Source organism: Podarcis erhardii, assembly GCF_964252035.2.
Source record: "Podarcis erhardii genome assembly, chromosome: 9".
NCBI classification, from domain to species: domain Eukaryota; kingdom Metazoa; phylum Chordata; class Lepidosauria; order Squamata; family Lacertidae; genus Podarcis; species Podarcis erhardii.
Genome location: NC_138512.1, coordinates 11,909,541 through 11,924,428, shown reverse-complemented (window position 1 = coordinate 11,924,428; position 14,888 = coordinate 11,909,541). Strand labels below are relative to the sequence as shown.

Below are 14,888 nucleotides of genomic sequence, written 5' to 3'. Positions count from 1 at the left end.
TCATAGTGTGCAGGGAGAGCGGGGGAACCTGGTAGTTATTGATCTGACATTTGTCTCCTCTTTATTTACTTAATCCTCTATTTGCTCGACACAAAGTAAATTTCAGCCTCTCCTTTGTAATATTCATTGGCATTTGGGTATTTAGTTGCCGTTTCAGTTTCACTATTGTTCTGTTTTTGAAGAACCTTGTTGTTTTGTTTCCAATATTTTATTATTTGTATATTAGCAAGGGTTTCTTGAATTATTGAGCTCTGCAAACCTGAATCTTTGCTACAAATTGTATGGCCAGTTTTAGGTCTTGCATCTCTTTGTGTTGTCTATTACTGAAGTACTCCACGTTTCTGTCATCTAGATTATTTTAGCTTTAGAAATAGTTGGATTGGGTGGAGAAGACTGACAGTGTTTTAAATTTACAGTCTAAATCTACAATTTACAGTATCAACTTTGTATAATGAATATCACTGAAATTAGTTCAAACTATCTATTGAGAGGACACCCAAATAGTCCAGAAACCTGATAAGAAAATAAATTAATAAAATCAAAATCCACCCCCACTTCCAATAGTGTTTGATGCATCCTAGTTTTGATGTTTGAAGGAATAAACATTCCTTAGACATTATTTTAGCTGTGTGGTTACCAACCACATCTGCTGTTGTTTTCTTAAATAATTGCTATGCGTGTGGGCCCCAATTCTCAGTGCATCTGTGTCATAGGAGAAGAGAGGATTGCCGCTTCACCCCCAGCCACAATCTTGATGAAAACTGATTTCCCCCATGTGGTAATAATAATAAGAATTTATTAAGCAAATAAGAAAAAAAGCTTCCATTGATACCCATGGTAGATTTTTGGAGGCTTTTTTTGCAATGCCTTTTGCAGTATTGGGATGATTTTCATTGTGATTGAGGCTGGGAAGGGAAGAGATAAGGATCCCTTCCCCATGTGCAGTTAAAGAAGCTTCTGGTTTGGCCTGTGCTGATATATATTCGGAAACCCTTTTTAAAGCACTTCTTTTAGCAACTTTGGAGCCATAGGAATGCATGCCCCTCCCACATCACTGTGGTAGTATTGAAGACCAAGGCCATGTGGGAGGAGCCCATGATTTGGTTCTTCTCATGCCAGTGTTTCTCCAGTTACTTTGGGGGACAATGCTGGTGTGGAAAGGAACCACAACATTCGCTTCTGCCTTGTGATCTAGGACTTCGTGACATTACCAAGTGGTGCAAACAGGATCCATGCTGCAGCTATTCCACACCACTAAAGGTAATAACAGAAGGGACTTTTAGTATCATCAGCATCACTTCTTATGTTGCAAGGGGTAAATAAAAGCATTGTTTTGTTTTTAGTTGTGTGTGTGTGTGTGTGTCTTTGCTTGCTTGCTTCATTCATTCATTTTAATGAACATGATTTCTTTATGTATATAGCACCCTCAATGTTCATAACACATTACAGAGTAGCAACAAGATGATAAATCTTTTCCTCTGAGATTCTATCTAAATTTCAATTTGGGGAAGTCAATGGCGGGAGGTGAGCAAGATGGAAGCCAGGGTGAACTAGAGAAGACTGTGTGTTCGGTGTAGCTGCATGCACATAAAATAGGCGAATAAGGGGTTGTGGCAAAGGTTTCGTGGAAAAGATGGGTTTTGAGGATATGCTTCAGGGAAGCGACAGGAGGGGGCCTCATGAAGGTGTTTGGGGGAAAGTTAGGGTAGAACCCACATGCTAACCAACTTTGGTTGGTTTTTGCTTTGCTTTCCTCTTAGGCCTAACTCCGCCTACAACCCCTCCTCACAAAACTAACCAAGACAACCCTTTTCGGACTTCACCAAAGCCAAAGTCGTCATGCAAGACTGTTATGCCACCTTCCAAAAAACCGCGCTGCAGTGAGTCTTCCAGCTCTCAAGGACATAACTTAGTTCGGAAGGGTCCGGAACAGTCAGAGCTGTATGCGCAGCTTAGTAAAACAACTGTGCTGTCTGTCGGTCAGGAGGAGAGGAAGACAAAGCGGCCTGGTTTGCGGCTGTTTGGTGACCATGACTACTGTCAGTCTGTTAATTCGAAAACAGAAATACGCATCAACCTATCCCAGGAGCTTGAGGAGTCCAGACAAGTCCAATTGAAAGGCTGCTTGCCTGAGCGGTGGTGCCATATTTGTTCTTCTTTCGAACAATGTGACCAGTACAAGAGAGAGACTTCACAGGCGAACGGGCAGGATTTGCAGTGCAACAGCCGGAAGCAGCTCCAAGACCAGGAAATCCGGGCCGAACTCAATAAGCATTTTGGTCACCCTAGCCAAGCTGTTTTTGAGGAAGAGACCACTAAAACCAGTGCACTGAGGGACAACGGCAATTATAGTGACGAACAATTCTCCAAGCTACCTATGTTTATAAATTCAGGACTCACAATGGAAGGTCTTTTCGATGACAGCGAAGATGAAAGTGACAAACTGTGCTGGTCGTGGGATGGGATGCAAGCCTACTCCTTGTTTGACCTGTCGGCTTCTTGCTCATCTCTTAACTCTCCATGCAGAGATTCAGTGTCTCCACCCAAATCCTTCCTTTCTCAAAGATTCCAAAGGATACGTTCTCGATCGAGGTCCTTTCCTCAGCACCGGTCTTGTTCCCGTTCTCCATATTCCCGATCGAGATCAAGGTCGCCGTGCAGTAGATCCTCCTCAAGGTACTGTACTGGAAGAAAGTTTCTGAGCAGTAACAAGCGGTGTGATGGGAGTTGACTGCCCGCTTGCAGGAAGTTGCTGTGCTAACCTTTTATCAGCAACCTCTCCGATGCTAAGCTAGTTACAGTTCATATGAAACGAGGCTAACAGTCGCTAACTCAGTCATCTATTCTTATCTCAGTACAGAATTTGCAGAGAGAAAATAAATCACTTGGGCAGACAAAAGGAAATACTTTCCCACACAATTATGGAATTCATTCCCGTAACATGTGCTGATGGCCAACTAACTTAGAGGTTGTTGGATTATTATTTTTTAAAAAGGATCAGTTGAAATTTGTGGAAGATAAGTCTCTTAAAGGATAGGAGCTCTGATAAGCTAAGTGGAGTCCCCATGATCTCTCAATACTCAGAGCCTGACTTGTACGTCAAAATGGAGCCACACAGCTTGCCATTGCTGGAGTCAGAATCTTAGACAAGTTGGACCCTTGAGGCAGCAAGGCAATGCATATTTTGTTGTTAGGTGGCTAAGAAATGCACATATTATGACAAAACCTTATCAGCAGATAGAAAGAAGCTATAGATGTGAGCTGTAGGAAGCTGGGGATAACTCATCCTTTACAATCAGTGACAAATGTTCTTTTTTATTTCTTCTAACAGATCTTCCTACTATCATGAGTCCAGTCACTGTAGACCCCTGGCATATAGAAGTTCTCCCTTGTATTCAAGATCCCGATCCAGATCGCCATATAGCCATAGACCCAGGTAGTGTAGCATCCCATATTTATACGTCTCACATTTTTAACATATATTTCTTTTTGCATGTGTCAAAAGAACAACACACCCAATCTTTATTATTCATTGTACCTCTGGGAAATTCAGGCACTTGATTTTAATGATTAAGTTATGTCTCCTAGATATGACAGCTATGAGGAATATCAGCATGAAAGGCTGAAGAGGGAAGAATACCGCAAAGAATATGAAAAACGGGAAACTGAAAGGGCCAAACAAAGAGAGAGACAGAGGCAGAAAGCAATTGTAAGCACTATGCAGATAACTTTCATTTTGGAAGAGATTTGTTTTATATTCCTTTTCTCTGTCTTTTTTCTCCTTAAATGGAACAAACAAAACACACACACTCACTAATCTCTTCACATGCATTTCTCAGTAATTCTGATCTCCTGTGCTCCAGTTGTGCTTTCATTTCAATGCTCACTTTGCCTTTAAAATGTAATATTTTAAAGCTACTGTAAATCATCACTTTCTACATTCAGTAGCCACTAGAAGACATATTAGAAAAGGGCTTTGTCATGGATAGTAAGCAGCAAAGTAGCTTAAATTTTTGTAGCATATGGGATGTATAGAAATAGATAAATCTGCCATAGAAGCAGCAACTTCTGTAATGCAGACAAAAATGTGCTTTGTCCTAAGATGTTCGTCTTGGGACATATGTGTGCTACAAAGTTAAGGTAGTTGTTCGCTTATTTCAATGCCGTTGCACCCCCTGAAGAATCTGGGTGACTCTTAACTTTGTTAGAGACCCTTTTTCTCCCTCACAGAACTAAAGTTTCCCAAGAAAAGGAATAACTTTTTCAACCAGTATCAGTCTTTGTGTAAATTTGCCCCTGGCAGTGAGTCATTGGATAAATGCAGAGGTTTAGTGGTGACACGAAAGCTATACATTAGGTTTAAAACAGGACTTGTTAGGGGTGTGTGTGTTGGGATTTGCTATTGCTGCAAATAGTTGGCTGGCTGCATGAGGCCAGAGAAATATCACTGTAAAGAGTTACAACATGCCCTTGTATGACCTCTTGTCCCATGCGCTCCCCCACCGAGATGTTGACATTCCTGCATTGACCTTGTATGCCTCTTTCAAGCAATAGTACAATAGCTCTGATTTTCCTAATGGCTTGAGCAAGGCCTGGGTCCATTTATTTCTGGTTAGAAGTTTTGAGGAGACTAAATTAGAGCTACATTGTTGGGCTATGCCATTTCTTTGGAGCAAGGCTAGCAAATGGGGTCCCTTCGAGATGTTGGATTGCATCCCTGACCCTGATGGCTCTTGTGGTTGATGGGAGTTGGAACCCAACAGCAGCTGAAGGATTGGCGTCCCCTGCTTTAGATGAACAAACATTTTAAGGTGTGCTACATGAATGTGTTGAAGGAGCCTTCCTACAGGCTGCAGGAAGAAGACAAGGGGCATTTGCTAGTGATTGTTCTCCACCAACACCAGTTGCCCAACCTGTGTAATGTTATGGTTTTGATACCACACTGACAAAGCAGATAATACGAGGCAGTGGTAGCAACTTAACAGCATATTTTACGTTTGGGACTTGAGGCACATTTTTGAAAATTATTCAGAACCCAAAGCAAGATGAACTCCATTGAACAAACCCCCCTATTTCCGCATGTAGCAGATTGGAGTAGATGATCCTTAGGGTCCCTTCCAGCTCTGCAGGATTCTAAGAAATAATACAAGTCACCTAAGCATTGGCAGATAGACTATAGTGGCAACATGCAGACTGTGAAAGCTTTCACATATGCGCCTTCAAAAATGTGTTTGAAAAATATTTCAGCTGTCATTTGTAAAGTAAGGTCTAAGGTATTCAGACAGAGAGCATATGCATTGTTTTGTTTTCATTTTCTTTTGGCAAATTCACATTACGCTATAAAATAATGAATTTCTTTTTGATAAGCTCCACCATCAAGACCCTAGCTTTGCACCATTTCCAACTCCAGACAGTGTGTTGGGGTAGTGATACTGCTCACCTGACCTCCTGACAGCTGAGGGAGAGGTGGAGATGTGAAGTGGCGAGCTCAGCGCAGTGCAAACACACCAGCAAGAGCAATGGACTGGCTGCACCAATGCCTTTGCACTGCGCTGACCTTCCTGCTACTTCCCCCTCTCCCTCTGGATAAGCATCAGTGACTCAGCTCTTGGGAGGTCAGGTGAGCAGGAAAGGCTGTAGCTCAAGGGCAGAGAATCTGCTTTGTGTAGAGAAGGTCCCGGGTTCAGTCCCTAGAATCTCCAGGTAGAGATTTGCTTGAAGCCCTGGACAGCTACTGTCAATCTCTGTAGGCAGTGCTTTGACTCAGTATAAGACAGCATTTTGTGTTCCTCTGCCTCACAGTACTGACTTCAGCTGAAGGTTGACCGAAACAGCATTAGGCAGCCAAAAATGTTTTGGGAAATAACAGGATTGCTATGCTTATTCACTAACGAATGAAACAGAAGTGGGTAGATTCTTAAGCATAAAGACAAACCCCAACATTTTGCCTACATCCCTCTCTTCCTGGTTACTTCCCATCCTGATATCCCTGCATGCAAGCATGGAAATACTATCGGTCCCTCCTGCACAATTCCGCCCCTCACTCCACAGTAACTCAGAGCAGGGCTTTAAGTGTGGCAGCCCCTGTTCTGTGGAACAGCATAGCTGTCAAGATATGAGAGGCTCCTACAACCTACACCAGGCACAGGCGAACCCGGCCCTCCAGATGTTTTGGGACTACAACTCCCATCATCCCTAGCTAACAGGACCAGTGGTCAGGGATGATGGAATTGTAGTCCCAAAACATCTGGAGCTACACTTTCTGGAAACAATTGAAGACATTTTTGTTCACACACCTTCCCAGCTTAGATAAATAGGTCTTTGCCACAAGTGTCTAATTTGTGTGGTTTTTGTTTTGTTGTAAATGTATCTGCATTTTAAACTATTTGTGTGTGTGTGTCTATTGTACATTGCCTTGAGATGATTTTGTATAAGGCAATTACAGTGGAACCTCAGGTTGCAGATGTAATCCGTGATGGAGGCACGTCCGCAACCTGCAGCGTTCGCATCCTGAAGTGCCCCGTCGGCGCCAGTGCGATTCAGCGCTTCTGCACATGTGTAAAGCACGATTTAGCGCTTCTGTGCACGCGCGAGCAGTGAAACCCAGAAGTAACCCATTCCGGTACTTCCAGGTTTCCCGCGGTCCGTAACCCAAAAACACGTAACTTGAAGCATCCGTAACATGAGGTATGACCAGAGCAGGATGATGTGGACCAATGCAGAGTGAGACCATACTGTTCCTACTGTTAGTGTTACCAGCTCTTCAGAGTATGCACTCTTAAGAGCCCAGATAAAAGAGGTGCATGCATGCATCGTCTAACTTTTTTTCATTTGCTAAAAGCAGCCATGTGTGGATGCTGGGATAGGGGATCTGGATAATCTCTTGGAAACATGCATGGCCATCAAACATTGGCAGATGCATCAAAGCAAGATAACCTTAAAACTTTTTTTGAAGTTGGAAACAGAGTTTCAGACATTTCTATAAATCCCTCTTTGCTGAAAAATAGGATCTTCCCTTGCATTTGCAGTTTTTTAAAAATAATTTCTAGAACAAGTACAAAAGAGAGCAGGATATTGAAGCGACACAGTGCAGCAACTTTGCTGAAGCTAAAATGCAGTGGTACCTCAGGTTGCGAACTTGATTCATTCCGGAGGCCCGTTCTTAACCCAAAACCTTTCTTAACCCGAGGCGCGCTTTCACTAATGGGGCCTACTGCTGCCGCCAGTGCACAATTTCTATTCTCATCCTGGGGCAAAGTTCTGAAGCCAAGGTACTACTTCAGGATTAGTGGAGTTTGTAATCCGAAGTGTTTGTAACCTGAGGTACCACTGTACTTTGCATCTGAACAGTGCCTGGACAGGAAACATCCTGGAAACTCTATGTACATTATCTTGATTTCTTGGGTATGGGAGGCAGGAATGTTCATGGCCACTATATGTTATGATGGCCACTGACTTAGGTGGCCTTAAAAGGGATTCAGACATATTCATGAGCGGTAGGGCTATCAAAGGCTATTAGGTAAAAGTAAAGGGACCCCTGACCATTAGGTCTAATCACAGACGACTCTGGGGTTGTGGCGCTCATCTTGCTTTATTGGCTGAGGGAGCCGGCATACAGCTTCCAGGTCATGTGGCCAGCATGACTAAGCCGCTTCTGGCGAAACCAGAGCAGTGCACGGAAACGCTGTTTACCTTCCCGCCGGAGCGGGATTTATCTACTTGCACTTTGATGTGCTTTCGAACTGCTAGGTTGGCAGGAGCAGGGACCGAGCAACTGGAGCTCACCCCATCGCGGGGATTTGAACAGCCGGCCTTCCGATCGGGAAGCCCTGGGCTCTGTGGTTTAGGCTATTAGCTAGGAGTTAAATGGAACCTCCATTGTCAGTTGGCGTATATTACTAGTTTACTAAGAACAAGCAGTGGGGCCACACTATTTGCTGCTTAGCCGTGTATTGCTTCTATTCACCCTTGCAAATTTATGGCCCCATATCAGAGAAACATTAAAGAAAGCCACTGTAACCCTCTTGGAATTATGAAAAGCCTGTACCAGAGTTGAAACGCAAACTATGCCTCCCAATCTGTGGGCACAATGGCATGCCGTTTAAGGGAATAGTTAGTGGAATCTTTTGCCGCTCTTGCATACTGGAGGACATATGGTACATTTCAGTTTCAAATTTGAATTTCTGTGCCTTGCTCGTTTTTCCTTATTCCCTTAATTGTACTTCACCAAGCTTTTTTTATTTTTTTAATGGTTCAGTTTTAGCAGGGTTATCTCTTGCAGCCTAAATAAAGAGAAGAAGGGGAAATAGAAGCCAAAAATAATCACACTCGTGACAAATCTCGTGGAGCATATGCAGTATTTATTCCCATCACATAGCTCTATTACGTTTTCAGTGTTGGTGCATGAAACATTATGGGTCTCTCCCCCCCCCGCCCCGCTTCCAATCCAGATATATTATCTGAAATGAAGTGTATTAGAAAGTCTGCTGTTACGTTATGCTCCATCTGGTCAGTCATTTTGGTTCAATAGCTAGTGTCAACCAAATTGTTTCTTATCAAGTGGTTCAGCGCAGTTAAGTTTTGTTTTGTTAAGACATTTGTGTGTGATGGGGGGGGGGAGGAATATTGCAGAACATGTGCAAATCTTTACTGTTCCCAGATTTATGAGCCGAATCCTCCTATTCCAAGGCAGGGCCATTAGGAGCAAACATAACCTAAAATAAAGTCAAGGAGTATGAAATGGAAACAGAAACCATGCTTACATGTTCCTGACACGTTACACCATATGTTGGTAATTCTTCTGAGACTTACCCCTCAATATGATGTCGCCATTGTTGCCTCTCTCCATGAATTCTACACATGGACTGAGTGCACTCATCCCAGCCCTGTTGCGCTCCGTGAACTGGGAAGTGGAGACTCCTTGTGCTATCTAGAACCTTACGTAAAGGGACCCCTGACCATTAGGTCCAGTGGTGGCCGACTCTGGGGTTGCGGCGCTCATCTCGCTTTATTGGCCGAGGGAGCCGGCGTACAGCTTCCGGGTCATGTGGCCAGCATGACTAAGCCGTTTCTGGCGAACCAGAGCAGCACACAGAAATGCCGTTTATCTTCCCGCTGGAGTGGTTCCTATTTATCTACTTGCACTTTGATGTGCTTTTGAACTGCTAGGTGGACAGGAGCTGGGACTGAGCAACGGGAGCTCAACCCGTTGCAGGGATTTGAACCACCGACCTTCTGATCGGCAAGTCCTAGGCTCTTTGGTTTAACCCACAGCACCACCCACGTCCGCCACAGCGCCAGGCTTTCTCAAACTTGGGTCTCCAGATGTTGTTGGACTACAGCTCCATCAACCTTGGCCAATGGTCCTGGTAGCTAGGGATGTTCAGAGTTCTAAATTAGCTAATGGACCAGAAGCATAGAGTTGTGAACACATGCACATAGGTTTCCTGATACCACCCCCACCTCACATTATCAGGGTTTGTTTTACTTCACACTGCGTCAGGAAGATTTTGGGCATCACATGGCACGGCGGAGTCTCAGACAAAGATGTGTACTCCCAAGCCCACAATCCCATCATGTTTGCAGTCTCAATGACATCTATGCTGGCTTCATCATGTCTACAGAATGGAAGGTGGCAAGATCCCCAAAGACATTCTCTGTGGGGAGCTGGCTTCAGGAACCAGGCCTGTTGGCAGACCAACTCTGCTTTGCAAAATTGTCTGCAAGTGTGACATGAAGCTGGCAACAGGGGCGAACGAAGGCGTCGGGACACCTGGGGTGGGGCGTCGCTATGTAGGCCACACGTGCTATGTATGATGCATGTGCCGTACGTAGTGACATCATCGCACATGCGCTGTACACAGTGGTTTGCCAGCGGCACTGGGATCCTCTGCTCACGGCTCAAGCCGCGAATGAAGGATTCTCCATATGCGGCAGCGGCAGCGCGATGGCTGCTCATGCCACCGCGAGCCACTGCAGGGTGCCGCCTTGTCACCCCTGCAGACACGGCACCTGGGGCGCAACCCTCCCCCCCCCCGTTGCGACGCCACTGGCTGGCAATATCAACTACATTGTGTGGGAATCCCTTGCAGAAAAACACAGTGTCTGGAGCCAATCAGGTTGTGAATCCACAACAGTGACCAGAGGAGGAATGGCCATTAGAAGGAATTCAGAGAGAACATACACCATTGTGCATCTGCAGCCAGCAGCACCAGACACCTTCATCTGCTCCACCTGCTGTAAAACATGGCTGTTCTCTATCAGTCTCTACAGCTGCAGCAGGCGCTGTAAAACTCTCCAGCATTTTGACTTCACCCCTGAAGGCACACTCTTCCATTGTCTCATGAGGCAGAAGGATGCCAACAAAACATGCTCATGGAGAGTTAGTCAGACCAAACTTGCTCAACCTACAGTTCATTCCATTTTTTAGAAGTGTACAAATCTGCTACAGTTTCTACAGCCCATTTTTTTTTTCTAGACAAAGGGATTTAGCACTTTAAAATTTATATATTAAATTTAATTTTTATATAAGAAGAATTTATACACAGCTGTCAGAGGTTCAGGAGCAGAGGCAAAGCAGAGTGAGCAAATGGACAGTGAGGAGGAGGAGTACGAAGGGGGAGCAGGCAGTGACAGTGGGCAGAGTCAATCCACAAGCCTCTCTAGCGAATCGGAGGACTCACAGAAGGGAGCACCGATGGCCAGAGCAAGGGGGGTTCCAGGGGGGAAGCCCCAGGAGGGAGGGGCCAGCGGGGAGTCCCTGAGCAGCAGTTGGAAATCAGGACCAGCTTCTCCACCAGAGCGCAGTGGGGAGGGGGATCCCAGGAGTCGGGACCAGTGTTCTCATCTCCAGCGGGAGGAGAGGAGTCAGGCTTGGCAACGCCCACATCAGGGAGCGGGGAAACGGTCAGAAGGAAAGTTACCGGCTGGGCGCGCGCGCCAAGTTCAAATGTACAGGAGAGCGGCACAGCAGGGAGTCCTGACAGGGAGCCAGGTCCTAAAGCCCGCCGAAAGGAAGGGCGAGACTCAGGGGGGTCAGCGTCAGAGGAGTCCAGGAAGGAGGTAAGCTCAGAGGGCAGAAGGACCCAGAGGAGGAAAGAACAGCGTAGGAGGTGGAGCAAGGCTAGAATCTTAAACTGGTGTGGGTTCAGCAGCGAGTCAGAGGGAACTTAGCCGGTCTAGCATCAAGACGTGGGTCTGCGCGCCCAGAGCTTAGAAATGGAAACTAAACTTCAATAAAGACTTTTGTATATAACATCCACTGGGTGTTGGTCCTCTGTGAGCTGGGACCTAGAGGCAGCCCTGACAACAGCCTTTTAGTGTCTTGCAGCACAGATAAAAGTCGCTTTTAAAAAATGCAAAATCGCTAAAAATTGAAGACCTGGTCCCTACAAAAAAGAATAAAGACAACGGAGAATTTAATGCTATTGCCAAATAACAAATCAGCCAAACCACCCCAAAATAGATTAAAGGCGGACCTGCTCTTTCAAATTAGGTGGTCTTAAACTAGAATATTAGAATTATATATCAGCTCAGTTTTATATATGTATTTTTATATGTATTTTAAAATAAGCTATTTCATGTGCTCCTCTCCAACAGGAAGAACAACGTGTAATTTATGTGGGCAAAATTGGGCCTGACACAACCCGAACAGAACTGAGAGACCGGTTTGAAGTTTTTGGTGAAATTGAGGAGTGCACCGTAAATCTACAGGATGATGGGTGAGATTAGCTTTTAAGATTATTCCTTGTTAGGAAGTGTGTACAGTGGTACTTCTGGTTAAGAACTTAATTTGTTCTGGAGGTCTGTTCTTAACCTGAGGTACTACTTTAGCTAATGGGGGCCTCCCGCTGCCGCCGTGCCACTGCCGCTGCAAGATTTCTGTTCTTATGCTGAGGCAAAGTTCTTAACCCGAGGTACTACTTCCGGGTTAGCAGAGTCTGTAACCCGAAGTGTTTGTAACCTGAGGTGTCTGTAACCCACGGTACCCCTGTACACTTAAAAAAGAAAGAAAGATGCCCGTAAGTTCATGGCAACAAGAAAGTGCTGTGTCAGAAGTCAAGCTAAAGTTTTAAGAAACCTTCCCCCCGCTTTCCCCCCTTATTTATTCATCTTGCTATAGTTGAGATTTCATGTCCCAGAAAAAAGTATTTAGCTGGCTGACAGGACAATTGAGCTGATGAATGGATGCAGTGGTGTTGGCATTTACGCTAGGTGAGCCCCCGTAGAGTTCTTGCTTCTTAGGAAATGGTGACGTTGACGTGCATTAATACTTTTTAATTGTAATTCTCAACAGCATGTTTTCTTTTCAATTACAGAGATAGCTATGGTTTCATCACTTACCGCTACACTTGTGATGCCTTTGCCGCTCTAGAAAATGGGTACACACTGCGCAGAGCCAACGAACCTGACTTCGAACTGTATTTTTGTGGACAAAAGCAATTTTGCAAGTCTAACTATGCAGACCTAGGTATGGCATTTACTTCTGGGGGGGGGGGGCTGAATGTAGGGTCTGCAATTTCAGTTTACTCGAGGGTCTTCCTATGATTTTTCAAGCTGGAACAAACAATAAAAATTAAATTTAGAGGACCTTGTTTGGAAAGTAGCTGCAGTTGTTTCAAAAGTGCTTTCTAAACCAAATTCAGGTCTGTTTTTGCTAGTGTGGAAGATTGCCATTTCGACGTTCTCCACATGTGGGGACAGCAAAAGGGAGCCTGGCTCTGCTTGTGGTAAAGTGTTGTGAAGTTGCTTCCCTGCCACCATAGATTTCAGTTGTGCCTGCGTTCTCTGTGCCGCTGCAGAACTGCACTTGGGCAGTTAGTGGGCTTCAGACAGCAGCATTGCACTAGGGACGAAACACATGTGCTAATCCTCATGCTCTCTTCTCATATTTTCACCACCTTCAAATTGTAATAAAGCCATTTTTAAAAAAATTAAAACATTCATAGCCCAGTGCTTCCTGTACGAAAAAACCACTCACGGCGGCTTTCAGCATTTGAAATTACAGCCAACGAGACGAGGTCATCAGTTAGAATCAAAACACATTTTTCAACAACTGGTGGAAAATAGCAAGGGGGTGTGCCAACCGCATTTTTACAGGGCAAGGTGTTTCGTAATCTGGGTGCAGTCGCTGAGAAGGCCCGTCGGTGTGGTGTAGTGCTTAGGAGCGGTGGACTCGTAATCTGGTGAACCAGGTTCGCTTCCCTGCTCCTCCACATGCAGCTGCTGGGTGACCTTGGGCTGGTCACACTTCTCTGAAGTCTCTCAGCCCCACTCACCTCACAGAGTGTTTGTTGTGGGGGAGGAAGGGAAAGGAGAATGTTAGCCGCTTTGAGACTCCTCCGGGCAGTGATAAAGCAGGATATCAAATCCAAACTCCTCCTCCTCCTCCTCCTCCTTCTTCCCCCCTCTCATCCCACCCTAGATGGGACAAGGTGGGAGACAGGTGTTCTTCCACTGTGGATGATATACATAGAAGGGCCTCTCCTTCTGATCTCAGGAAGCAGGCAGCATTATTTGGAAGGAGGGAGTCCCTATAGCATCCTGGACCTGGGGATGTGGTCTAAACCACTGAGCCTCTTGGGCTTGCCAGTTGGAAGGTCAGTAGTTCGAATCCCCTTGACGCAGTGAGCTCCCCTTGCTCTGTCCCAGCTCCTGCCAACCTAGCAGTTCAAAAGCACACCAGTGCAAGTAGATAAATAGGTACTGCTGTGGCAGGAAGGTAAACAGCGTTTCCGTGCGCTCTGGTTTCTGTCACAGTGTCCCATTGCACCTGAAGCGGTTTAGTCATGCTGGCCACATGACCCGGAAAGCTGTCTGTGGACAAACACTGGCTCCCTCGGCCTGAAAGCGAGATGAGCGCCGCAACCCCATAGTTGCCTTTGACTGGACTTAACCATCCAGGGGTCCCTCACCCTTTACCTGCCTAGCATCCTGGACCGTAGCCATTTCATACATCACCACAGCAGCGCCTGTACACAAGGCAGCTAGCACTCTCCTGATGAATGGCTTCTGAGATGTGTTTATCCAAAGACCCTTTTTCTTATAATGAATTCTCTTAACTATATATTTGAATATTAAAGGTTAAGCAGGAAGACAGGAAATGTTTCTCTTTTACCAAAAATATGATTATGCGTGATGACACTTGTAGCCGTCCTTAATAGTCTAATTGTGTGGAGGTTTTTAAACATTAAATTAATGACCGGGATCGTTAAGATTTCAGCATACTGCTATTCCTCTGTCTGTCTGAAATCTTGTACACTCTCCCTCTTCTTTGTGTAATGCGGGAAGTGAATACAAAACAATATTTCCCCTAGCCAATTGATGTCTTCTCCGAGTCTAAATGATAAAGGCGATATGCATTGTTCAAAGTGAATATGCTATAATTCACTTCACTGGCTAAATAGATAGTGTAAACCCACAGAAAGGCAGCTGACTGCCGGAGAGATAGAGGCCCAGTGATGAAAATATAAAAGGTGGCAAATCATTTGTTCAAACACTGGCTGATAAAACCAGTAAAGACGGATTGAAGTCTTGACTTATCTTCCACACTGATGAAGTCAGGGGCATTTTTAGTATCTCAAAACATCTAGGGTATAGAATAAGCTGCCTTAAAGAGACCTCCTTGAACATTATCCATCACTGGGGGTTAGTTCTGGAAGAGCTTTCCATGTTGTCAGTGTATCCCTCAAACCTTTTCCTCATCAGAACTTCAGTATGCCTTTCCGAGTTTTTGTTTTAAAGATTGCTGTCCCTTTCCTTTAAAGGGGGGGGGGGGGAATGAGTCAAATGTAGAATAGCGAAACCCTGAACACAAATAGCTAATTTATTATGTATTTTAAACTAATCTGTTTTCTAAAGGGTGGTTGTAGTTAATGGAACTACCAGAA

The 14,888-nt window shown here is 45.0% G+C and overlaps 1 protein-coding gene across 7 annotated transcripts in view; it reads left to right on the top strand.

The window, feature by feature from the left end:
• The window catches only part of PPARGC1A (PPARG coactivator 1 alpha), a 662,475-nt gene that overhangs the window by 639,330 nt on the left and 8,257 nt on the right, over window positions 1-14,888 (top strand). For all 7 annotated transcript variants that reach the window (XM_081876225.1, XM_081876227.1, XM_081876226.1 and 4 more), the window contains 5 exons: window positions 1,761-2,676; window positions 3,332-3,436; window positions 3,589-3,709; window positions 11,599-11,720; window positions 12,318-12,469. In XM_081876225.1, coding sequence (XP_081732351.1) covers window positions 1,761-2,676; window positions 3,332-3,436; window positions 3,589-3,709; window positions 11,599-11,720; window positions 12,318-12,469 — 1,416 coding nt within the window. The remainder of the gene's footprint in view (window positions 1-1,760; window positions 2,677-3,331; window positions 3,437-3,588; window positions 3,710-11,598; window positions 11,721-12,317; window positions 12,470-14,888) is intronic.